General features: G+C 62.0%; 3 protein-coding genes across 8 annotated transcripts; all 3 read right to left on the reverse strand.

Moving 5' to 3' along the window:
• On the reverse strand, nt 1-15,210 carry KCNN3 (potassium calcium-activated channel subfamily N member 3). 4 transcript variants are annotated; one of them, XM_032713142.1, is made up of 9 exons: nt 14,400-14,505; nt 12,075-12,224; nt 11,343-11,438; nt 7,825-8,243; nt 4,060-4,201; nt 2,215-2,325; nt 945-1,072; nt 704-773; nt 1-315 (listed from the first exon to the last, which is right to left on the reverse strand). In XM_032713142.1, the coding sequence occupies exons 2-9, from the start codon at nt 12,096-12,098 to the stop codon at nt 19-21; spliced, it is 1,287 nt and encodes a 428-aa protein (XP_032569033.1). In that variant the 5' UTR covers nt 12,099-12,224; nt 14,400-14,505; the 3' UTR covers nt 1-18. The 4 variants fall into 4 exon arrangements, with proteins under 4 accessions (XP_032569033.1, XP_032569031.1, XP_032569035.1 ...); XM_032713140.1 differs by lacking the exon at nt 12,075-12,224 and having other exon boundaries at nt 14,400-15,210; XM_032713144.1 differs by lacking the exons at nt 12,075-12,224; nt 14,400-14,505 and adding an exon at nt 13,649-13,806.
• A 787-nt stretch (nt 15,211-15,997) lies between these two features.
• Nucleotides 15,998-23,749, reverse strand: LOC116799774 (phosphomevalonate kinase-like). Of its 3 annotated transcripts, none has more exons than XM_032713145.1 (12): nt 23,656-23,749; nt 21,165-21,243; nt 20,735-20,840; nt 20,082-20,651; nt 19,976-19,999; nt 19,820-19,893; nt 19,610-19,735; nt 18,550-19,526; nt 17,294-17,357; nt 16,684-16,836; nt 16,485-16,614; nt 15,998-16,265 (listed from the first exon to the last, which is right to left on the reverse strand). In XM_032713145.1, the coding sequence occupies exons 1-12, from the start codon at nt 23,673-23,675 to the stop codon at nt 16,129-16,131; spliced, it is 2,460 nt and encodes an 819-aa protein (XP_032569036.1). In that variant the 5' UTR covers nt 23,676-23,749; the 3' UTR covers nt 15,998-16,128. The 3 variants fall into 3 exon arrangements, with proteins under 3 accessions (XP_032569036.1, XP_032569037.1, XP_032569038.1); XM_032713146.1 differs by lacking the exon at nt 23,656-23,749 and adding an exon at nt 21,788-21,879 and having other exon boundaries at nt 15,998-16,280; XM_032713147.1 differs by lacking the exons at nt 18,550-19,526; nt 19,610-19,735; nt 19,820-19,893; ... (3 more) ...; nt 21,165-21,243; nt 23,656-23,749 and adding an exon at nt 17,515-17,621 and having other exon boundaries at nt 16,002-16,265.
• PYGO2 (pygopus family PHD finger 2) lies at nt 22,180-24,099 on the reverse strand. Its single transcript, XM_032713148.1, has 3 exons — nt 23,961-24,099; nt 23,832-23,881; nt 22,180-23,760 (listed from the first exon to the last, which is right to left on the reverse strand). The coding sequence occupies exons 1-3, from the start codon at nt 24,082-24,084 to the stop codon at nt 22,669-22,671; spliced, it is 1,266 nt and encodes a 421-aa protein (XP_032569039.1). The 5' UTR covers nt 24,085-24,099; the 3' UTR covers nt 22,180-22,668.
• Nucleotides 24,100-24,102: the final 3 nt, after the last annotated feature.

Raw genomic sequence — 24,102 nt, forward strand, 5'->3', positions numbered from 1 at the left:
GGGCTGAGGGGCTGCATTTTAGCAGCTGCTTGAGCTTGTGTAAGGGGTGGGGAAGGAGGTGGAGCTAACCCCAATGGGGCTCTCAGAGAGAGGCGTTTGGGGGGTGCCCACTGGCACTCCAACCCCCCGCGCCTCCAGGACGGCAGTGAGCAGGCGCTGCTGCTGCTGCCGCAGCATGTCAGCCATCAGCAGTGGCAGGGAGTTGAAGCTGGCACTGAGCTGCTCCAGCTTGGATTCCAGGCCACTGATCTGCTTCTCCAGATCCTCGCTGCGGTCATTGAGCTCCGTGATGAGGTCATACATCACGTTCTGCATCTGGGGAGGGGACATAGGGGATAGCAGAGGGGTTAGTACCATGGCTGGAGGGGTTAGTGCTGCTGCTGCTGGCAGAGCTGACCCCTTTAGCCCCGAGAGTTCCCAGGCTTCTGTGACGATGATTTGGCTCATCCCTGGACATCACAGCAAGGAAACTCTGCCAGCCCTGTGTTGCTGAGCAGTGGCACCCCTTGCAAAAGCGAGTGCAGGGAGCCCCTGGCTTGGGTATGAGTTTTTCCTCCTGCCTTCCAAGGGCAGCCATCCCACAGCAGCTATTCCTGGCTGACACCAACTAAGCTGGAGTATTTTGCGGTCAGCCAGGTCTGCTTTACTTTTTCTGAGTGAAGAGAAACACTCGGGTAGTCTGGCTGAGCCACAAGGGACTTGCCTTTGAGAGGTCGACAAGGGTGTTGGCTTGGTCACTCAGCTTCCTCTGCTCCATCTTCACACTCCGCAACCTGGGGAGAAGGAAAGAGCAACATGGTTGCACACCTACCCAGTTTCAAAGTGCAGCTGGAGAGCTGCCTACATCCTAGGCAATGGAAAACTCTCCCCCCACCCCTGCCAGGGACTAGGCCTCAGTTCATCTAGGGCTCAGCATGCCCCCAGCCCAGTGTGTGGTCCCTTACTGGTGAATGGCTTGTAGGAACTTCCTCTGGTGCTTCCTGACTTTGGCATGGTCGATCTTCTTCAGTAGCTTGGTATGCTTGTAGATGAGCCATGTTTCCCGCAGGACGTTGGCTGCCGCATTCTTGATCTGCAAAACAAGAGCTGGTTGCAGGTCACCAGGCCCCAACATGTGGGATTTCACAGAGACATTTGTCTGGCTCTGCCATGAACTGGTGTCGCAAGAGCATTTGACTGGCCCCAGCTGGAGCGAGGCGCTCAGCCTCTCAAGGAATGATGGGCAGCTCAAGCAAGAGCAAGGGCAGGCAGAGCTCTTGGCACCCGCACCACCGCCCTGCTCTGCACTGATGCTTCAGCACTGGGCTCCTCGCCTGCATGTGAAATTGTACCCTAAGGTTCAAGAAAAAGAAAAAAATCCCAAAGTTTTTCTCGATTCCTGCATCCATCTGCCACTCTTGGCAGGTCCCGGTCGGTCCGCAACTTCCGCAGGCTCCCTGGCTATACCGCATCTCTGCTGCTCTCACTCCAGGAGGAGTTGGCTGCCGTCTGCCTGGCATGGAGCCGAGAGATCCATATCCATGGCCAGAGGAGAGGGCTGACCAGCTGTTTGCTTTTCCGGCTCAGTCACACCAAGGTCCTGACTGCCCCTGGGGTGTCAGGGCTCTGGCTGGGATGTGGCTCTGCTGGGGGCTCCATTCTCATTACATCATATGCCATTGTTGGTTTGCCAGTGTTTTGCCATGATGAGGCTACTGAGACCAGAGACCTCCTGCAGCCCCCACATGTTACCAGGGATGTGACACCAGACCCTGGCATGACAGCGACCCCATAGATCCCCCATTGCAGGCTCTAGGTCCCTCCTTGGGAATGGAAATGGCAGGAGCCTCACAGAGTGGCTCTTGTCTGCAGTGAGCACTGAATTACCAAAATCCGGTTGTCCTCCTGACACCGACAGAAGTGAGATCATGCTCTGCAAAAGGAGGGAGTCTGTATCCTCCAAGAGGGAAAAAAAATAGGCTTTTCCTTTCTGGGGTGTGACTGAGCATCCTGCATTGCCTAAATTCCCAGAACAGAGCTTGACGGTGTTTGCTTTCAGCATAACTCTTGCACCTGAGCTGCGCCCATAGCACTTGGACAACTTCTTCCACTGTGGTACCCACAGGACCCACACCCAGAGGTGCTGACACCTTCCTCCTGCCATGGTATCCCAAATCCCCAGCTTCTGAAGATGACATGGCCCCCTGCTCCTGCTGCCCTCCCGTGGCACCTTACCCGCTTCGTCAGCTGTGTGTCCATCATGAAGTTGTGGACATGTTTCTCAGCTTTGGTGAGCTCCAGCTTCCTGGCCACCACAGCCACCACCAGTGCCGTGCAGCCAGCACCCTGTTCAGGGATATCAGTTGGGGAAATGGTTTGTCACCCTCTTTAACAGCAGCACTTACACCCTCACCCTTGCAATCCCCTAATTAACTAAAGCTACACGCTCTCCCCATTACCCTAACAAGGAGATATCACAGAGCTTGGGTGTCCTTGAGTGGCTGATGGGGGACTGGGTAATTAACGGGAGAGACCAAGGCTATTGACAAGGTCAGTGGTGAGCCTGTGCCATCACAGGCCAGGGATCTGCCCCATGCTGGTGCCCTGTAGGATGGGGAGCCCCCCACTCCAAAGAGGGGGGAGTGGGAGAGCGGTGGGGAGGTACCAGGCAACCTCGGTGAGAGCAGGGAAGGGGCCCCAAATCAGGACCCCTCAAATCACCACAGCTTCCAACAGCACCAGCTGGGAGCTTGCTTATCCTGGCTGTTAGGGCCGGATCTGCGCAGCAGCCATCAACCCCAGCACACATTGTCTCTGGAAAGCCAAGGTGCTCCTTCCAGAGCCTCCCTGCTGTGTTCCTGAGCTCTGCCCACTGCTGCCCACACCGGCTGAACCGCTCCCTCCAGCGTTCTGGCAGAGCCATGCCAGCCTGGCAAGCGCTCTTTAATTTAATAGAGTCATTAATTAACATGATGCCCTGAGCTGAATCCTTCCGTATCCTCGCAAGTGGGACCACTGCACTCTCTCAGCTCCTACCATTTCTTTCTTCACGGTGGGGCAACCACCCCTGGTGCTGTGGCTTGGGAAGCCCAGTAGAGCCCCCAGCCTCAGTGGGTACAGGATCTGCATTCCTGGGGGGGGGGTGTTGCTGTGCTGGGGATGGGGGACACTTTGAAGGATGGTGTCTCACTTCAAAGTAACTGTGGGCTGGGGGACAGCTTTGGGAGCCTGTGGCCCCGGGACCCCCTTGGCCAAGCCAGTGGCTGCTCCCCTGCTGGGAATCGCTGCATGGCCCTCACCCATAGGGAATTGTTCTCCCTTGCTTGGCTCCCACCAATAGAACCGGCTTCATCTGAGATGGATCAAAGGGTTTGCAGATAATATAAAATTAATCCCCGATGGTGGAGCCGCCCTGGCTGAAGGCTCTCATGGGGCTGCCCTTAGCTGGGAACAGGGATGGCTCCATCCCCAGGGCCTGGAGCTAAGGTGGGCAGAGCCGGAGTGCTGGGTGTTGGGATAAATCTCTGGAGGAGCCATGGCCACCAGGCCCCTGGCCACTCCTTCAGCAGCCCTGGCTGGTAAGTCCCACAAGCTGGGAGATCTCATGGGCACCTTGGAGCAGGTATGCCTGAGGCCCTGGCAGATGGTGACGTTTTGGCCAGAAGGAAGGGAAGCCATGGCAGAGCAGTGATGCTGGCAGGGGGTGAAGGGCTTCCAGCTGGTTCCAGCTCTTAGCAGGAGTCAGCAGCATTTGGAATCACTCTGAGTGACAGAAGGTGGTGTGCACCAGGAAGGCCAAGAGATGCTCAGGGGCCCCTCTTCTCCCTGGGCACATCACTGGCCCTACTGTGTGTGGCTCCCTCCACACTTACTGAATGCGGGTCCAAATCCACCCCAAATTCACCAGCTGGGACTGCTCCATCAGCTTGCAGGCTGTGAGACCTCAGACCTGAAGCCTCACACCTTGTACGTGGACAAAACAGCTGGGAAATAGGTCCCCTTAAAATCCAGTGGCCCCACTGCTGCAATGGGGACAGGCAGAACCTGTGGGATGGGCAGCTGGCTTGGCACAGCCCTTACCATGATGCCAGTGAGGAGGCAGACTCCCTTCCCACAGTAGGTGTGTGGGACCATGTCACCATAGCCAATGGAGAGGAAAGTGATGGAGATGAGCCACATGGCACCCAGGAAGTTGCTGGTTACATCCTGCTGGTCATGGTACCTGCCAAGGAGACACAGACATGAGTGTCACAGCAGGGGACAGGGATGGGTGTGGGAGAAACAGGGGTGCCTGGGCACAGTGGCTCCCCTGGCACAGGCTGTGCTGGGGTTTAGGAACAACACAGCAGGACGTCCCATAGCAGCAGTGGTTGCACAATTTCTGGTGCAGAAAAACCCAGATGGACAAAATCAGAGCAAAAACTCAATGGAAAGGGCTTCTGCTTTTAGTCAGACCTGTCACCAAATCCCCATCCCGCTCCCTGTGTCCCCAGTGTCATGTGGTGCTGTGGCGAGAACCGGCTGATGGGAGAAACAGCTGTGGCTCTGCAAAACCCTCGACTGCAGGAGCCCCACTGCTGCTGTCCTCCCCTGCTCCTCGCGCTGCTGCAGCCTGGGCTGTGCTGCCCCAGGGGACTGCCGTCAGCAGCCCCAGAAGAACCGCCAGGGACGGATTCTACCCAGCCTCCAGCATCCACTTGGCTCTCAGATGGTGCAGGGGAATGGCTCACACACTCAAGACACAGCACACGTGGAGTGGCTGCAGCTTCAGGGATGTGCTGCAAACTTTCCAGGTCATGTCCCTGCTGAGCTATGAGCTCAGCAACTGCTCTGGCCGTCCTGGACGTCGGCTGCAGCTCCTCCAGCAAACGTGGGGGCCCCAGACATCTCCTGCTCCCCAGGGCTGGTGCAAACCTGGCCAAACTGTGCAAGTAATGCTTCCCGGGGGATGCAGCGTTGACTCCTGGCAGCAGAGCGGGGCCTGGCCCAGTCTGCAGCAGGACTTGGCCCTGAGCCCTGGGCAGGGGCAGGCAGCACCTTTGTCCCCCCATGGATAGGATAGTTGCCCTTCAGCCTCCCCAGCAAGTCTTCTCCCAGCCTTTTCACGGAGTCATGAGAGGGAAAACAGATGGAGCTTTTGGCAATCCCAGCTCCCGGCTCATTGCTCCCAGAGCAGTTGGGTTTTCTCCTGTTCCGAAATGTTTTTCCCTCAAGTAACTGGATACTCAAATGAGATCCTGGTGCAGGAAAAAGCACCCTCAGCCACGGTGAGAGTTGCTCTGGGCAGCTGGCCAGGGGAGCTATAGCCCATAACCACAGTGGGGCTCCCCAAAATCCCAGCGCCAGCAGTGGCATGCACCCCCTATCCCGGCCAGTGTATTCCCCTGTGAAGGGCTGAGCCCAGCTCATCACATTGGATGGAATGTCTTGGGAGATGACCCCGAGAGCATCAGGCTGGACAAGGGGGTTACAGCCGAGCTGGACAGATGGACGTTTTCTCTTCTGACCAGCACTTGAGGCAGAAGGAGCTGATAAACCAGAGGCTGGCACTCACCACGGCTGGTGTGGGCAGGAAGAGGGGCCACCCGCTCATGCCAAAGGACTGCTGCAATCAGCCAGACTTGAGTACTGCTTCCCACTGTCCCCTCGCCCGCCTGCCCCCCCTCGAGGCCACAGCGACCCCGTCGCTGTGGCTGACACAAGTGTCACCCCCCGCCTGCACCGCGCCGCCAGACGCCGCAGCAGCACCACCTCGGCTGAACTAACCCCACGGCTTTGGGCAGCCCCAGCCCCGGTGGGTGCCCCGGGGTGGGCTGGCTGCACGAACGAGCACACGTGCGGGCGCACGCGCGCGCCGTCGGCGGGCAGGCCCGGCAGCGCTGGCGGCAGCGCAGGCACCGCAGGCGGCTGTGCTCGGTGGCCAGGCGAGCGGGCGGGCGAGGTTGCTAAGCGACTCGCTGCCTTCGGAGAGCTGCGGCCCCCCGGCGCGCACGGGAGGATGCTGCACCCACAGGCTCTGGAGCAGCCCACGGTGCCGAGGGGACGTGCCATGGCCGTGCCACCCCCAGCCCCGGGGACGATGTCTTGGAGCGACACAACCACCTCTGAGCTGCCTGGCCCCCGGCAGGTGCTGGTTGGGAATGGTCCTGCAAGGAAGAGAAAACTGGTTTCCAGTGCTGGTGCAGCAACCTGCCATCAGTGGGGACAGGGGGACACATTCTGGGTGGCCCCTGTGGGAGCTGTGTGACACCCAGGGCTCGTGCATGCCCCAGGGACAGTGTGTCCTTCTCACGTGGAGCATGTCCCAGAGGTTCTGCATCCCCCAGTCCTGCCTCCCCCAGGGCTGATGCATCTCCAGACCACCTGGGTTCGCTTCTGCCACCCTATAGACAGAGGGAGGTGATGCCAACTGTTGTGCTGGTGATCTGCAGCACCTCATCTGTGTCATTTCTGGGATTTTTTTTTTTGGTCTCTAATGGTTCTTTATTTATATTGTGTTTTCCTGCCTAAGCCTCGCAAGATGTGAGATGACCCCTCTTGTGTGTGTCCCGGGTGCCTGTCAGCCTGTGCCCTATTTAGGATTCACTAACAACAATCTCCAAACGCAGTTAAGCAGCACCCAAGGATCCAGCTTGGATCCAGGGAGGCAGGAAGGCAAACATAGCCTGTAAAAGCTTGAAAATCTCAGGGTGCCATCCTATACCTCTACCACAGCACTTACATCTGCCCTAATGCCTCTTTGTGGGTGACCAGAGCAACAGGTCTCACCCCGGGGAAGAGGAGGAGTGGCCTTCCTCTCGTCTTGCAAGCACCTGGAAGCAATTTGGGTGTCCCAGGTGACCCTGTTTGTGTAATGCCAGTTGGGGTGTAATCCCTTGCATGTCAGTTCCAAGGATGACACAAAGTTGCCACAACAGGACACAGGACACCCTGCAGGAGACCTGCCTTCCTTGCCAGGGGACGAACGTCTGCTGCCGGCACCTTGCACCATGGCCATGGAGAAAACCCTCTGGCACAGCACTGGGGATGCCACCACCACAGCCCCCTGGTTCCCTTGGTGGACAAAGAGTGGTGGCAGGTCCTCGGGAGATGGAGATGCACTGGTACCCACCAGGCACGCCAGTGCTGGCACGATGCCATCTGGCTGTGGGTTTTTCACCGCAGTTTTGTCATGGCAGTCAGTCACAGTGATGCCAGAGCCTGAGCCAGGCCCCGCCCCTTACCAGCGGCACCTCTGGCCTCTCCCCATACACAGTCCCCCAGCTCCTGCTGTTCTCCATGTCCCCCACCCACACTCTCGGGGCTCCTGGCACCTCACACCGTCCCCTGGCCCAGGCACTGTGCTGCGAGGACAGGGTTGACCCTGCTCTACCTCCTGCCCTGGGGACAGGGCTTGGTGGGGGGAACCCGTGGCTGCCAAGGCCCCAGAGCCTTGCATCCCTCCCACAGGGTGCTGGGACATCGCAGCTTCACTGAGCATCCCAAACCGCCATGCATCCCAAACCGTGAACTGCTGACCATCCAGAGCTGCTGCACATCACCCTGAACTGCTGCACATCCTGAACCACTGATCATCCCAAACTTCTGCACATCCCAAACTGCTGCTCATTGTGAACTACCGTGCATCCCAAACTGCCAAGCGTTCCAAACCGCCACGCATCCCAAACCGCCACGCATCCCAAACCTCCACGCATCCTGAACTGATGTGCCTCCTGAACAGTGAGCATCCCAAACTACCAAGCGTTTTGAACTCTTGAGCATCCTGATCGACCAAGCATCCAGAAATGCTACATCTCCAAAACCACTGCCCATCCTGAACCACTATGCACTCCAAACCTCTCTCACCTCTCGCACACACGGACTGTCCATGCAGCGATGATCCAAAGGGAAATGCTGAAGACCAGCAGCACCGTCCCGGGGCAAATGGTCATGAGTGTCTTCATGACGAAGCGGGTATTGAAGTTGATCTTGTTGAGGGCCCCGATGCTGCGTGAGGATGCGTCGGTGAAGAGCTTGCTGTGCAGCAGCATCACTCGAGCGATCAGGTAGAGGCGCAGGAACATGGGGATGGACAGGATGATGTCCACATCCGCCTCTGCCCGAGAAGGTGTGTAGGAGAAAGCCAGGCGGGCTGTCCAGAAAAATTTGTACTCCCCAGGGATGGGGTGTATGGCACAAACCAGCATCTCCAGGCTGATGTAGAGGATGCGCTCATAGGTCATCGCTATCCGCCAGTCGTCAGCTCCATTGTCGATCACAAAGAGCTACCGAGACGCAAAACCACGTGGTTACTGGTGGCCCCAGCCAACCTGCCCCACTGGCCTCTCACTACAGGCAGCATGGGTCTGACACTAGAGCCAAAAGGAGCTTGGGTGTGGCATGGCCAGGAGCACTGAGGATGGACAGGGTAGGAAAGGGTGGGAATGAGCCATCACCAGCACCTCTGCTGATCTGCCAGTGTGTTTCAGGGATAGTTGCAGTGCTGGGGACACTCCAGAAGGCTTTAAGGTGCCTGGCCTTGAGCATGTGCCCAGGCATGACATGGGGACAGCTCACTGAAACACCAGCTGGCAGGAGCCCACCTCCCAGAATGGCCCCCTCACCCAGGCAACAGAGACGGGTGAGCTGTGGGGCCACAGAGCACCAGCATGAGCCACCCCAGCCCCTCTGCTCCCACTGGTGCTGCACTGGTGTCACTGACAGCCACCACACCCTGAATTCCAGGGCAATTTTTGGGGAGGCAACACCACAGTCACAGCATCCAGCTGCTGGCAGAGATGGGATCCAGTTGTCATGGCAACAGACGGTTCATCCTGGGTACACCAGCTCCTCTCCCACCATCAGTGATGGAGTTAGGGTCTCTGCAGGAGCTGGGGGGGATGGCAGCTTGGGCTGGCCTTTCTGGAATGCCACCAGAGCTCTGGAAGTGATCCACCCTGTCCTGCCTTGGCAGGTCTGTTCTGAGGCTACCATTGGCTTCTCCCTGGTGCAATGGGGACACTGGTGTCACCCACAGCAGCAGGAACGTTCTCAGGGCCCCTCTGCAAGCAGCACTTGGCAAAGATGCCACCAGGAAGGGATCAAAGGGGACGTGGCAGCTGGTGCTACAGTCCATGTCCTTGACCCTGCAAGCACAAAGCGTGCCCAGGGGTCCAGGACCTATCGCAGTCACTCCAGCCAGGGCAGTGGGTGGGGAGCATGGCTCCGGCTGGCACTGAGCCCAGGAACAATCCTCCTGCCCTCCCAGAGGCCCCAGTGCACCTGTGCCAGCCACCCCGCTGGCAGGGCACGGCCCTTGGGGCTCTCCCTGGGGATAGCAGGAGCCACTGGGACTGACTCCTGGAATGGCCGTCCCGGCCACCTCCCTTTCTGTAGGGAAAGCTCTGCTCTTTTTAGCTGCTTTGTTTGAGAAAATGTTTATAAAAATGCTCCAAGCTGTCAAGGGAGATCCTCAGGCATTTAGCAAGCTGACAGCCCATTCCTTCCTGGAAAAGGGTGTTAAAATAAACAAATTAGCAAGAGGAAAAAGGCCTTTTGACTGCATAGTGGGGGGTTGCCATAGTCCAACTCAGGTAGGGAAGGAGCAAGGGGGGATCCAGGCAGGTGTCCCCTGAGCCAGCCCCTCTCAGCTCTGCACCTTTGAAGCATCATTGTGGGTTTCCGTGGAAACTTGGTGTGGTCCAGTGGTACTCAAAGGGGCATCCCCAGCATCACTGGCTCCAGCAGGAGAAGGAGCAAGTGTGTCAGCCACCACATCTCCAGACAAGTGAACGCCAAGAAACCACTAAGTTGCAGCACGGGGACAAAAGCTTCACCAAAATGCGCACACAGCCCTGGGAGTCAAGCACGGGAACGAGGGGGGCTCTGTCTCCCCAAACGCCTTGGTTGGCACTGGCAAACTCGCCAGCACTGCATTCCTTCATGTGTTGTAGTGATAATGGCATGCTGGCAAGGGATGGCACATTCCACACCTCCACCCAGCACCAGAGACATTGCTGGGGTGCCCCAGCCCCAGAGAAACTGAGGCACAGAAAGATCTTCAAGTATCCGAAAGGACTAATTAACACAATTAGTAGGGTCATACAATCACAGACTGGCTTTGGCTGGAAGAGACCTTAGAGCTCATCTCATTCCAAGCCCCTGCCATGGGCAGGGACACCTTCCACTAGACCAGGTTGCTCCAACCTGGCCTCGGACACTTCCAGGGATGGGGCAGCCACAGCTTCTCTGGGTAAGAGAGAAAGATGGAATACTGAGGGAAGAGACTGAAGTCATTGTTTCCCGGAGGCTGGGAAGTCTGACAGTGCCATGGCCGTGTGAGAACAGCCCCCTCCTTGGGTGAGAGGGACAAGAAGCTGAGGATTTACAGCTCTGGAAGCTCCACTCCACCCCAGTTGGATTATCAGCAATGCTTTTACAACACTTAAGAGATAATAGGGTGATCAGCAGCCAGCACATCTCTGCCTGGAGCAGCTCGAGTCAAACCAATCTCATTCCCCTCCTTGCCAGTGTAACTGGCCTGCCAGAGCAGCCAGGACTTTAGTGAGGTTTGGTCTCTGCGTGGAGAAGGACAGCAGTGGGATTTTGGCTCTGGTCAAGGCGGGAGAGGGGGGATGACCTGACGGCTGTGAGGGTGGACGCTGTATTTGCACAACATGCTGCCAGGAACAACAAGCAGAGGAAGCCACGAGCACCAGGGCATGGCTCGCCCAGTTGACCCTGACCGCTGCCACCCCAGGGTAAATATTATTCCAGCAAAAACCACAGCTCCCAAGTACTTGTTTTGAGCAACCCACCCCCAGGCTTGGTCCCCATGCAGGCAGGCTGAGCTGGAGTGGGGGCTGCAGGGACAGAGGTGGGCAGGGACCAGGATGCTGGCAAAGCCACACTGGCACTCAGCCCCGAGAGGGACAAGTTGGGATTATGGTACACTCAGGACTGGGAGCTTCGACATCCCTTCCCGGGATGCTCCTTCTCCTGACTGGTGATTCATTCCTCCCATGCCCAAAACAGGCCGGCATCGTGCTGAAGCTAGTTACGGTGGGGAAGTGCAGCCTTCCTGTCACAAACTGGGAGCCCTTTAACTTCCCAAGGAGGAAGAGAATGTGCAGCCCTGATTAGGTAAGGATTTCACAGTTTTCCTTGGCACCTTGGCTGGTCCAAGCCTTTCCTGGCCACAGCTTCCCCCAGCCACCAGCAGATCCACCGGGCACCCGGCTCACTGCCCCCCAAGGCCCTAGCAAGGAGGGAGGAGGCTCCACGCAGGTAGTGAGCTCAGATACTATGTCCCACCCAGGTGGCTGGAAAATCCCTCAGCCCACCCCAGCACCCCCTCACTTGGCACTGATGATGCCAGCACCTACCTGCACCTCCCGTGTGTGGTAGGCAATGATGAGGCCCAGCAGGATCACGGTGGAGAGGCTAATAAGGCATTTCAGGGCCAGGGAGAACATGGAGTCCTGCAGGGCAAGAGTGGGGAAGGCATTAGGGGGTGTGCAGCTGTGGGACACTATTGGCCCTGGGCTCCACACCCCAAGGAAGGTGCTGACCCCCAACACCTACTATCTCCCCCTCAATAGCACTTTGGCTGCCTCAGCCCCCACCCTAAGCAGCTTGGCATGGTAGCGAGGGCACCATCAGCACCATCAACATCACTGGCACCTCTGGCATCCAGCACCACTGGTACCACCAGCACCGTGGGCTCTTCCTCCAAAACTCTTTTTTAAAATTAATTGTGCTGAGTGCAGTTCCCAGCCTCCCCTCACTGAGATGTGTGACGCCAGCACCCTAGCCCCATCCAGCCTGAGCCCAATATTATGGCACCCAAATGGGTGGCCTAGATCCTCCTGCTAATTAGTCCTATGTAAATTAAACCAGCTCCTGATTCACTGGTGGCCGAAGTGGCTGATCCCCAGGACCCCACTGGGAAAAACAGGATTCACCGTCTCCTTTGGACACCGGTAAGCTCATGTGGGTGCAGCCACAGACTGACTCCACCAGTGCAAGGGCTTTGGCAGCAGCTCACCACGTTGTTATCCCTAAACCAACTTGCCTTGCTGCTGCACCCATCCCACACCCCCTTCCCCCATCCCTACCATGGTGAGACCCGGCACACTCATGACATGCTCACAGCAGGCCCTCCTTGGCTCGCCAGTGTGCTGGGCTGCCTTCAGGTTCCCTTGGCTCCTTCTCACCGGTGTTCCTCATCCCTGAGGGGTGTTTGCACGCGGAGAAGGGACTATTTGCTGCGGAGGCGGTGATGCATTGTTAACAACTTGGCTCCAGCCGCACAATTGTGTGGATATAATGGCTGGTGCTGAGAGAAGTGCTGGGACCAAATACTAGCTATTAATAGGCAGACTCCAGGGCAGAAATGTGGCAAGGCAGCTCTGGCCAGAGCCTTCCCAGTGGCACCAACCCTGCCTGATGCACGGGCATCCACTGGCTCACCTGGCATATGTTACCCACTACATTTACCAATGCCTCCTGCCAGTGTCAGGTCCAAAGAGCTGTTCTGGGATCCCATGCTCGCAGCAAGCAACATGGGATCTTGGCTGAAATGAGGCAAGACCTTGGCACCTGCAGCACATGTCCCACTGCACCACGTGGGTGGCAAGGTGCTTCACCCCAGCAGTGCCGTTCAAGTGGTTGGAAGCAGCAGTGCCGTCCCACAGGCAGGAGAGGCCCTGTCCTGCCCACACTGGAGTGACAGACAGGGACCAGGCAAACCCTGGCCACTGTGTCCTCCCTTCCCAAATCAACCCTGGCACCCTCTGGCTGGGAGCATGTGGTAGCATGGCTGGGGCTATGGGGCAGAGCTGGAGCTGGGCCAGTGCCAGCAGCACCGACATCACAGTCCGCACAACAGCAGCTGGTCCTGACCCTATATAGGTGCTCCCATGCCGGCAGGTTGTGTCCCTGCCGGCAAGCTCTGTTTTCACAGCGGTGGCTGATGGGGGTGAATTTACACCCAGTAGCCCCATTGCTGTAGATCTGGCCAAAGGCCTGGGGAGAAAAGGGCCCAGGGACTCCCCTGCACCCTGCGCTTGTCAGCACAAGCGTTCGCACCACAGTGGGGCAGGGGTGCAGCAGCAGGTCACAGCTGCTGCATGGTGGCAGCGCTGACTCACAGAGTCTTCCCCAGCTGATAAAGCAGCCCAGTGTGCCAGGGCCAGTGAGTGTGGCAGCGGTGCTGCTGGCAGCTTGGTGAGGGTGGACAGTCCCCCCGGTGCCAGGCAAGCAGGCACATGGAGCCTGCAAGGGTGGCCGCGGCTCAACAGGTACAGGCGCAGGTGGGGGAGAGTGGTTTGGCCTTGCTCCTGCCAAAGGAGAGTGGGAATCACCGGGAAAAGGCTCTGGCAGTGAAGCATCCTTCTGCCTTAGCAGGGGAACCAGGGATGCCAGTTTGGCACCAAGGCCTCCCACTGCCTCGGACAGAGCAGTGGAACTGCTGCCTGCAGCCCCCACACACCCACTGATGCTGTAAGCCATGGACAGACGGCACTCAGGAGCCCCCCCACCAGGCAGCTCTGTGGGGAGGCAGCAGGGTCCCCCACACCCACGGGACCCCCAGCCACGTCCCTCCCTTCCCCCACCTCCTCCACCCACACTCCCCTCCCCGCTGCCCAGGCTGGATAATGGCAGGAAGTGATGAGCACCCCCTTCCCACCTTGCTCCTTCCCCTCCACCGGTGGCACTGTGGCAAACGGACCCCCGCTGGGTGCCCCCCAGCCCCCTTGGCAGCACCGTCCCTCTGACGCCCATGGGTGCTGATGCGGTGCCGATGCCTTCCCCTCTCTGGATAGGTATAAATAACATGACAGATGTCTATACAAAGAGTTATTCATATCGCTGCCAACCAGCGCAGCCCGGGAGCAGGAGCTGGAAGGGATGTGGGGGGGAGAATTATAAATAAAAGACACTGTCCTGCAAAAAAAGAAGGGAAAAAAAAAATGGAAGGAAGGGGTGTGGAGGAGGAGGAGGAGGAGGAGGGAGGGGGTGCTTTGCTGCACCACCAAGGGCGCTTTGAGGAGCACCTGACCATGGCAGCAACAGGCACCGCAGACCTCAGTGGGTCGGTGCCCATCGCTGCGGGTGTGTGGGGCAGGACTCGGCACAGCACTCACTGGCACACAGCCCTGGCAGCCCTCAGTCCTGTGTTTGCCTGTCCAACACCTGTGGCTGCAGCATCCACTAAGGCCCTGGGGACACTCCATCAGTCCCCTGCCAGCCTGTCCAACCCTGTTGCGCTCTGGATGGGCCAAACAGCTCCAGGTCTGTCCTATGGGACACCAGCTGGGCCAAATGGCTCTGTGTTTATCCCGTGGGACACTAGACGGGGCAAACAGCTCCATGCTCACCCCACCAGCCACTGTCTGGTACCACCAGCCCCACACACAGCCCCCTGGCCCCGTCAGTACCTTGGAGTAGAGCCCCCAGGAGAGCTCAGTCTCGATGACCATGACAACAATGCCGAACATGCCGAAAATGAGTGCGTAGTCACTGAGGCGCTTCCTCTTCTCGAAGAGCGCTCGGCGGTGCCCGAGCCGGTAGCCGATGTTTTGTGCCTTGCGCTTGGGCCCCTTGGCAAAGGTGGCAGGGGCCGGGCGGGCGGGCGGGCGGGTGGGACGGTGGGTGGCGGGCGCATGGTTGTCCTCACGCGAGACAACGATCTCAGGAGGTCCACCAGCACCGAAGAGCTGCAGGGGCTGTGCCTCTGGCTCAGCCTCGATAAGGTTCCGTCGGGATGCGCTGAGTCGGCTGAGGGGCTTCATCACCCCTCCGCTGTACTTGCAGGAGCTCATGGCAATCTCGGTGAAGGGGTTGCTGTCCCGCCGATGGACCAAGGGGCTGGGCTGCCGGTGTTTGCCACTCGTCACCCCAGAGCCCGCTGGGTGGTCGCCGAGGTTGAGCTGGCTGCCGTGGCGGGAGGAAGGGTGGAGGGCGGCGGGGGCGGCGGGAGGAGGAGGAGGGGCCCGTAACGACCCAGGCGAGGAGTGCAACAGGCTGTGTTGAAGCGGCGGCAGCGCGGAGGGCGGCGGCGGTGACCGTTCATCCCCCGGTAGCGGGCAGGGACACCGACCATCCTCCTCCAAGTCCCCCACGCCCGAATCGTGGAGATGCCCCGATGTCTCCATAACGGCGGTACCGGCGCCGCCTTACAGGGCACCGGTCCCGCTTTACTGGCCACCGGCCCCGTTCGCTGGATCATGAATGGGCGCCGTGCGCTCTCCGCTATCGCCGCCGCCACCGCCACCGCCCCCGCCGCTGCCGCTGGCCCGGCCCCGCAGCGCCATTGGCCACGCTGGGGCTCCCCGCAGGCTGACATCATCCCCGCCCGCTCCCCGCTTTGTATCTCCCCCCCTCATCACACCCCCGGTTCCTGCATCTCTGCGGGGTCGTTCGGGACTTGTAGTGCATGGGGTTGCACCGGGTGCCAGGACCGGTGTGCCTTGACGCACAAGTCCCAAACGACCCCTCACCAGCTTTACCCACTGGGTTCCCCCATGGGCATCCCCCCTCCCCTTGTATGAACCCCCCAATCCCCTTAGAGAGGCTGGAGATTACAAGCAGCAGCTGGAGTGTGTGCTTCCATCCTGAGGGTGGGTCACGCCATGGATGGCAGGGGTGTGTGCGCGTGTGTGCGTGTGTGCCCCAGCACGTCCCCAAGGTGGGGGTCAGGCTGATGGTAGATCCAGAGTATGGGATATGAAGCTATAGATGTGTATACAGGGCCCTAATCCCCCTCTACAACCCCACAGCCCACCCAGGAACACCCCCCCGGCCGTGCCCAGCTGTTGCAGGAGAGGAGTGGATATCAGGGTAGGAGCTTGGGAAGCAGAGATAATCCGTAGGGAATTGGCTGCTGGAAACCTTATTAAAAGACACCACAAAGCATCCAGCTTGCCCAGGCAGAAGTAATTAAAATGCACCTCTGCCCTCAAAAACTGGTGAATTCACGGCAGGGGTGAGGGGACACCACCTGTGTGTCCCTCCTTCAGAAATGAGACACGGCCCCAGCGTGGCAGTGGTTCTCCATATCGGAGCTTTATTCCAGAACAGGAAGTGCTGGCAAAAGGTGGAGGGGGGGATGCTGGGGGGCTGGGGAGGGGGGATGTGGTCCCCAAGCCTCAGTGGAGGGACATGGAGCTACAGGCTTCTGTGGAGCGCCTGCAGCAGTGTCTCCAGCTGCTCGCCCAAGGCCAGCTCATCCCCGTCGTTGGTGATCACCCAGTCGAAGGCTACTCCCTGGTCCAGGCCACACTCAGACTCGGCATCGTCCACCCCTGGCAGCAGCAGAGCCCGGGGAGGCCCCGAGGACAGTCACAATCTGTCCGTCTGTCCCTCCCACTGTGGCCTCACCCCCCCCCCAGAGCTGGGGGGCTGGATCCAAAACCTCTGGCTCCCACTGCCAAGGAGTGGCAGTGGAGGCAGCAGACCCGTGCCTGTGGGTCAACCCCTGTTTTTGGTGCTGTGTTTGGCGAAGCTGCCCCTCACTTGCTCACCAGTGACGAAGACCCAGTTCCTCCTCTTCCTTGTCTCCTCGGTAGCCACCACCCGCACGGTCTGTACCACGTCCCCATAGACGTCCCGGAACCACTCCACATCCGAGAGGCGCCGTGTGTCACTCACCACCTGTGCGGGGGCTCCCTCAGCGCCCACCCTGTGCCCCCCTGGCACCCCTCGTGCCCCCCAACAGCTCACCCACACCGGGTGCACTGCCCCCTCCACCGCTGCCCGGCAGAAGAAGCCAGGGTCGGCACGGCGCTTCTCCTCGCCCCAGTGGATCATGTCCTGTCGGAACATCTCCTTGTAGGCACTGGCATCCAGGAGCCGCTGGAAATTGAGGCCATGTTCCTGCAGGGAGAGGAGGGTCAGTGCACATGGTCCGGGCCATGGAGAACAGCATGACATGGCATGGCACAGCAAGGGCAGGTGTGATATGTCATGGGTCAGCACAGTTCAGTATGGCACAGTGTGGTATGGCATGAGCATGGGATGGCACAGCATGGCACGGCATGGCATGGCATGGCACAGCACAGCTCGGCACTGTGGTGTGGCACGCACATGGCAAGGCACAGCACAGTACGTGCCCTGGCACAGATCAGTGTGGCATGGCATGGCATGGCATGGCATGGCATGGCACGGCATGGCACGGCATGGTGGGGAGGGGCACAGTGTAGTGCAGCATGGCACAGCTCGGCACAGTGTGGCACTGCATGTCATGGTGCTAGACGGCACAGCACGGCAAGGAGTGTCCTGGCACAGCTCGGCGCGGTGTGACGTGGCTCGGGGTGCGGCACGGCCGCGGTACCTTGGCGTACTGCTCCTTGAGGGGCCCGGAGAGGCGCAGGATGGTGCAGACGTCGGGGCCCAGCCTGCGGGAGAGGGGTCAGCGGGACTGGCACTGGCACCGGCTCCGCTCGGCCGAGTCCCGATCTCTCCATCCCCCCGTACCGGACCCAGCCCTCCGGTACCGGACTCGCCCTCGGGGCCTTTCCGGCCCACGCCCCCGCCCCCGGCCCCGCCCGGTACCGGCTCCGCAGTTCCTCGGCCACGAAATCCTTCCCCGATTTCCTCTTCCCGCTCAGCAGCAGCACCGCGCGCGGCGCCGCCATCAGCGCTCGGACCCGCCCCGGTCCCGCTCCGGTCCCGCCCCGGCCCGGTGACTCCGCCCGTCCCACGGCCCCCCCTGCCGGGCGGGGCCGGCACCGCACCGAGGGGGCCCCGCAACCCCCCCGGGACACGGCGAGCTCTGCCCCGCCCCTCAGAGCATCCCGTACCCCCAGCCCCCCTCTGCTCCCTGTGCCCTCCCTTTCCCCATTTTCTCCTCACACACCCCATTCTCCTCTGAATCCCCCTTTCCCCAGTACCTTGTTCCCCTCAACGCTCCCTCTTTCCTTCCAGCACCCCCTTTTTCCCAGCTCCCCCCACCACCCTCTCTTCTCCCCCGGCAACCCCCTTCTGCTCCAACACCACCTATTCCCCTCTGCCCCGTCTTTCCATCTGCACTCCCTCTCCCCCCCCCCCCCCACTCCTTCCCCCCTGCACTCCTCTCTTCCCTCCCAGCACCCCTTCTTTGCCCCGCAGCACCCCGTTCCCCTCTGCTCTCTCCTTTCCTCCTGACTCCCTATTCCTCCTCTAAATCCCCCTTTCCCCAGGACCCTCTTCCCTCAGCACCCTCCCTTTCCCTCCCTCCCACACCACCCCCTTTTTCCCCACACCCACACAGCTCTGCCCAGTGGTGACTTTATTCATGGTGGCAGTCAAGCATCACACAGTGCATTTGGTCAGGGACCTGGCCCTACTCGGCCCTACAGGGTGCAACAGTAGTTCCCAGCCTCCCAAAAACAGCCCATGGGGGGCCCCTTGCGTGACTGAAGGCTTGTGGTGAGGAGCCACCCTGGCACACTACAGTGCTGTCCCCTGGCTCTACCCCCCTATGCCGTGGTGCTGTGGGGCTCTCCGGCCCCACTCTTTCCTGGAGGTGCTGCAAGAGAAGGGGAGGTGGGATGGGGTGCCGAGGGGGGAAATCCCCCAGGCCCCCTGGCACCACCTGCCCCAGCTCACCCGCTGTAGTGCCGCAGCACGTACTCCTCGAAGCCATCGGCCGCTTTCTTGTCACCCCCCTCCTGCCACGCCACCTCCTCCAGCAGCTCTTCCACATCATCCACGAAGTCAACGAACCGCAGGCGGTCGTGGGCAAAGACCCCGTCAGCCCCAAAGACCCCATCCAGCCGTGCTGCCAGCCCCACAAAGTGCCCCCCCAAGCCCAGGCGCCCCATGAAGCTCTCCAGCAGCCGCAGGAACTGCGCCTTCTGCACTGGCTCCAGCACAGCCCCCAGCACCTCCCGACCCTCCTTGCGGGCGCAGTCAGCCACCCCTGAGCAGCCCTGTGGTGCCCGGTACCGCTTGAGCAGGCGCAGCTCACGGGAGCCTTGCTGGGGGTGGCTGTGAGATGGCTTCCCCCAGCCTTTGCCTGGCTTGTGTTCCCGGGGGGGCCGGGGGTCCTTCCTGTGCCCCTGGGGTTTGCCATGCTTCCTTCTCTCCTGCTCATGCGGGGTGCCCCTGGCACTGTGCTGCTTGTGCCACTTGCTCTCCTTCTCCACCTTGAACGGCTTCTTCCAGGGTGTGGGGAAGGACCCGGCCCCCTCCGCCTCTAGCACCTGGCCCAGGCGCTGCTCCAGGGCGCTCAGTTCCTCCACAAGCCCCTGGAGATCCCCAGAGCCCCGCACACGCTTCAGGGTGTCCGCCAGCTCCTGCCGCAGCACATCCAGCTCACCGTGCCATCGTGCCGTGGCCTTGCCGTGCGCTGGGACACCTGTGGCATGGGGCTGCTCTGCTGCTGGCCCCCTGGGGCTGCTCGGTGTCCCCGTGGCCTGCAGGCGCTGCAGCTCAGCCCGGGCGTCCTGCAGCGCACTGACCTCCCGCTCCAGTGCCGCGCGCAGCCGCGCGTTCTCCTTGGCCAGGCCCTGCTGCTGCGCCCCCGCTGCAGCTGCCTGGCCCTCGCTCCTCTGCAGCAGTGCCCGCAGCTCATCCTTGTGCGCCTGGGGCAGAGAGAGGGGACTGTGAGAGAGGTGGGAGCAGCAGAGCACCACCGGCACACAACACCAGGACGCCAGGCACCCACCTGCAGCTCTGCCTGCATGAGCCGGATCTCCTGGTTTTCCTTGGCCAGCTTGTCCAGGAGTTGGCTCATGGACTGAATGCTCTGGGGGTCCCCAGCATCTGGCAGAGGCGGCTTCTGCTGTGAGTCCTGGGGGACAGGAAGTTTGGGAGGCCTGGGGGCGCTTGGGACGTCCCCTGCCCTGACTCAGTCCTGCTCAGGGCCTCTCCTTACATTGCTGTCAGTGGACAGCAGTGACTCCTGCTCTCCAGCAGCCAAGTCCCAGCTCCCCACGCTTTCCACAGGGCCTGTGGAGGAGAATGTGGGTCCGAGTGTCCAGGCTGCTGTGGGATGTCCCCCTGCCCAGGTGGGACAGTCCCACATACTCACCATCCACTGGGTCGTAGATGCCACCTGAGGAGAGAAGGGGACAATGAGGGGGATGTCTGGACCCCACGCTGTCCCTGGGGCCTCAGCCACCAGGATCCCCACTCACCAGTGATGATCAGCACCCCCACAGCCACCAGTGCCAAGATGCCCAGCAGGTACTTGCTCATGCTGAGCCCATCCTCGTCACCAGTGTCCGGTGTCCTCCGGTGCAGGGCGTGCGTGGCAGTAGGGGGTCCAGGACGGGGCTTGTGGCCCTGCCGCCGCCGCAGCCCCTCTGTGTCATTGTCACTGCTGGTGCAGCTCCCGTCCTCTGTCTGTGGCCCTGATGGGGGATGGGGAGACCTCCAGGGAGGGTCTACCTCTGAGCACTGCCCTGTGAGGTCCTGACCTGCTCTAGGGGTGCCAGGGCAGGACTGTGGCTCAGCCTCAGCATCAGGCTCCTCCTGCTCATCACCCTCAGTCACACTGGGCTCCGTGGAGCCATCTGGGGCAGGCACTGCCCATGCCCCGGGCTCCGTGCACTCCTCTGGGTCCTGCAGGCACAGGTGCTGGTGTGTGGGGTGTCCCCGTGGGGGGAGCAGCCCCCCAGGCCCCCCATCCTGGCTCACACTCCACCCGCTGACCTCGGGGGACAGGGTCTGGCCAGGGAAGGTGGTGGCACCATTGGTGGTCATGGCTAGGGAGAGATAGAGCATGGGGGTGAGACGGTGGCACAGGGGGTGACACCAGGCCTGCCCCATCCCCATGGTGTCTGCCTGCCTGTGGCTGTGCCCTGGGTGCCTTCATCCTCCTCCTCCTCCTGCAGTTCCTCATCCTCAGTCCTGTGGGAATCCTGCTCTGGACCCACTGCGTCAATGGGCAGACCCTGGGGGAAGGGGGGAAACGCAGGGTGACACCTTCAGCCGCAAGTTCTGTGTGCCCCACTCTGCCCACAGCCCTGGGCAGGCTGTGACGGTCTGCCCAGGGGGTCCCAAGAAGTGGGGTGCTGTCCCAGGGGATCCCAAGCATCCGGGGCTGCCCTGGGGTCTCCAGCCCCGAGGGTCTGCCCCGGGATTCCCAGCCCTAGAGCGCTGCCCCAGGCGTCCCCAGGCGTGGGGCTGCCAGGGAGATCCCTGGAGATCCCTAGCAGCGGGGGTTGCCTTGGAGATCCCTAGCAGCGGGGTGGGCCCTGGGAGTCCCCAGCCCTCACCTCGCTGCCCGCCAGCACCCAGCTGCTCTCTGAGTCTCGGGAGTCCGATTTCTCCGCCATGAGGACAGCCCGGAGCCACCTGCAAGGACACGGATGGACAGCGGGACGTGACCCGGCTGCTCTCAGTACCCCCGGGATGTGACCGGGAGAGCCACGGTCCTGGTACAAGCCAGTCCCCCAAGCGATGCCTGTGGCCGGGGACCCTCCGGAACTTTCAGGGAGCCATCCCGGAGCACGGGCCCCGCCGCGCCACCCCCCCGACCCCAGCGGCCGCCGCGGGGTATTTTTAGTCGGTGACGCCGCCCGGCAGGTGCACGGGGGACGCGGGGCCCGGCGTGGGGACACGGGGGACGCGGGGCCCGGCGTGGGGACACGGGGGAACGCGGGGTCCGGCGTGGGGACACCGGGGACCCCGCTCGAAATCCCACCACCCCAAAGCAAAGCAGCGGCACCGGGAGGGGGATCTCGAGCAGCCCCCGCCCTTCCCCGTTCGCCCCAGCCTCTCGGAACCCAGAAGCGGCCCGGGGGCGGGGGTGACGGCGGTGCCGGTGACATCCCCCCTCCGCTTCGCCCCACGCGGCCCCGCCCGGGCCGGTCCCGCCCGCGCCCCCCAGCCCCGACACCTGCGCCCGCCGCGTCCCGCCGGGAACTTTCCCCGGGGCCGCCACCGCCCCCGGGAACGGGGCGCACACGTGACGGGAGCGGCCAATGGAGCACGCGGGGGGCGGGACAGGCGCGCGGCCCCGCCGGGACCGGGCAACATCCCACCGCCCCTCCCCTCGGGCAGACACCGACCCCCCTGAACCCCGCCGGTACCGGACAGACATAGACACCCCTGAACACCCCCGGTACCGGGCAGACACCGACCCCCCTGAACCCCGCCGGTACCGGACAGACATAGACACCCCTGAACACCCCCGGTACCAGACAGACACCGACCCCCCTGAACCCCCCCGGTACCGGAAGGACACCGACCCCCTCCCCCGGACACTCCCCTCGGACAGACAGCGACACGCGCGTTTCACAGTTTTATAGCGACGGTACAAAAGTTTCCATTTAACGACTGGCTATAGCGGAGAGAACCTGGGGGGGGCGGGAGGAGAGGGCGAGCGGGTACTAGGATCACCGGGGGTGGGCAAGGGAGCAGGAAGCACCGAGACTGCCCTGTGAATGCACACGGGGCACCGGGACTGCTGCACACCCGCGGGAGGAGCCCCTTGAGAGGGCACTGACCGAACTGGGCAGTGCTGAGGGGCACTGGGAAGCCTCAGCCTTCCCAGGGCCGGTGCACCAGGGCCAGAGCCCTCCCCATACCAAAGGGCTGGCAATGGCACAGCCAGATCCATCCCGGGTCCCCTGGGCACTCTCCCCTGGCGGCTCCCAGTGGCTGGCAGTGCCCGGGGGAGCAGCCACAGCTGGCAGGGGGAGGGGGTGACAGCTACAAAAAATGGGGGTTTGGTCCTAAGTTGGCGTGGGGAGCTGTACACAGCGTCAGGAGGGCAGCTCAGCCATCATTGGCGGCCACCAGCTGTCCCATGCCCTCCCGGATGTAGACAGACTGGATCTCCTTGGTCTTGAGGCAGAAGTCGCAGGCCCAGACGGCCGAGGCCTCTGTGGTGAGCAGCCCGTAGGCGTTCTCTGTCATGCCCGTGCACTCTCGGTGGAACCACTTCTGGCAGGAGGCCTCGCACAGGATGGCGTCCTGGTCATCGTTGACCTCATTGCGGCAGGCCCCGCATGGGTACACAAGCCCCGGGGGTGGCTGGTGGCTGGAGGTGGCTCCAGGGGCCTTCCCGGGGGGCGGCAGCGGGAGGCTGTTGGTGTCGGGGGTGCTGGTGCCATGGGTGGTGCTGCTGGGGGCAAAGCCCGGCTGTGCCCCGTTGACGGTGGCGGGAGAGCCCGAGTGCTGCTCCGGGGCGAAGGTGCTGGGCGGGGGATTCTTGCCGCCCCCCTCCTCGCCGCCTGCGGGGAAGGTGGGGTCGGCCCCGGGGAAGGGGCTGGCGGTGGGTGGCAGGGGGGGCATGTTCTGCCCGGGGCGCTGCAGGGGCGACTGTCCAAAGAGGTTGCCAGGCTGGCTGAAGCGCTGAGCCACCGCCGGGCCCCCTCCGGGGGGGTTAAGGGCCGGCCCGGGGCCCATGTCTCCCCCACCCCGCGGGGGCTGCCCCATGGTGGGGGAGATCATGGGCCCGAAGCCCGCGACGGGGCCCTGCATGAGCTGCCCCATGGGGGGGCTGAAGTTCTGTCCGAGAGACTGGCTGAAGGGCTGCCCGGCGAAGCCTAGGCCCCCGCCCTGCACGTAGTTGGGGTTCTGGGGGGCCATGCTGAAGGCCGGGCCCATCTGCCCGGGGGCGAAGGGTGGGGGTTGCCTCCGCAAGGGCTGCGGCCCCCCGCTGTAGCCGGGGGGCACCTGCGGCGACATCCCCCCGCCCTGCACGCGGAACCCGCCGAACGGGACGGGGCTGCCCAGGAACGGGGCGGGCGCCGCCCCCACCTTAGGGGCTCCGAAGTCATCCTCGAAGGGGTTGGAGGCCACCAGGTGGTCCACCATGGGGGTGGGCGGCGGTGCGAACTCCGAGAGGTGCGAGTAGGCGGGGCCCTGCGGGCAGAAGGCGGCGGTCAGGGTTTTGCTGGGGACTCCTCCCCGGGACCCCCGGGCCCGGCCCTTACCTGCGTGTTGGACTTGCGGCGCTTCTTCTCGGGGCTCTTCATCTGCAGCCCTGCGGGGATAAGCGGGGCCGCGTCAGCGGCGGCTGGGGGGGGGCCCCCCCTTCCACCCACCCCGGCCCCGGCACTCACCTGCCTTCCCCTGCTTGCGGCCGGGCCCGCCGGCGGCGGCGCTGCCCGCGGGGTGCGGGGGCCCTGGCGGGGGCGGCGGGGCCGGGACAGCTCCCTCCAGCTTCTCTGCGTGCGGGGCCGCCATGGCCCCTCAGGGCGCGCG

This window comes from Chiroxiphia lanceolata, chromosome 29 (assembly GCF_009829145.1).
Source record: "Chiroxiphia lanceolata isolate bChiLan1 chromosome 29, bChiLan1.pri, whole genome shotgun sequence".
In the NCBI taxonomy this organism is placed as follows: domain Eukaryota; kingdom Metazoa; phylum Chordata; class Aves; order Passeriformes; family Pipridae; genus Chiroxiphia; species Chiroxiphia lanceolata.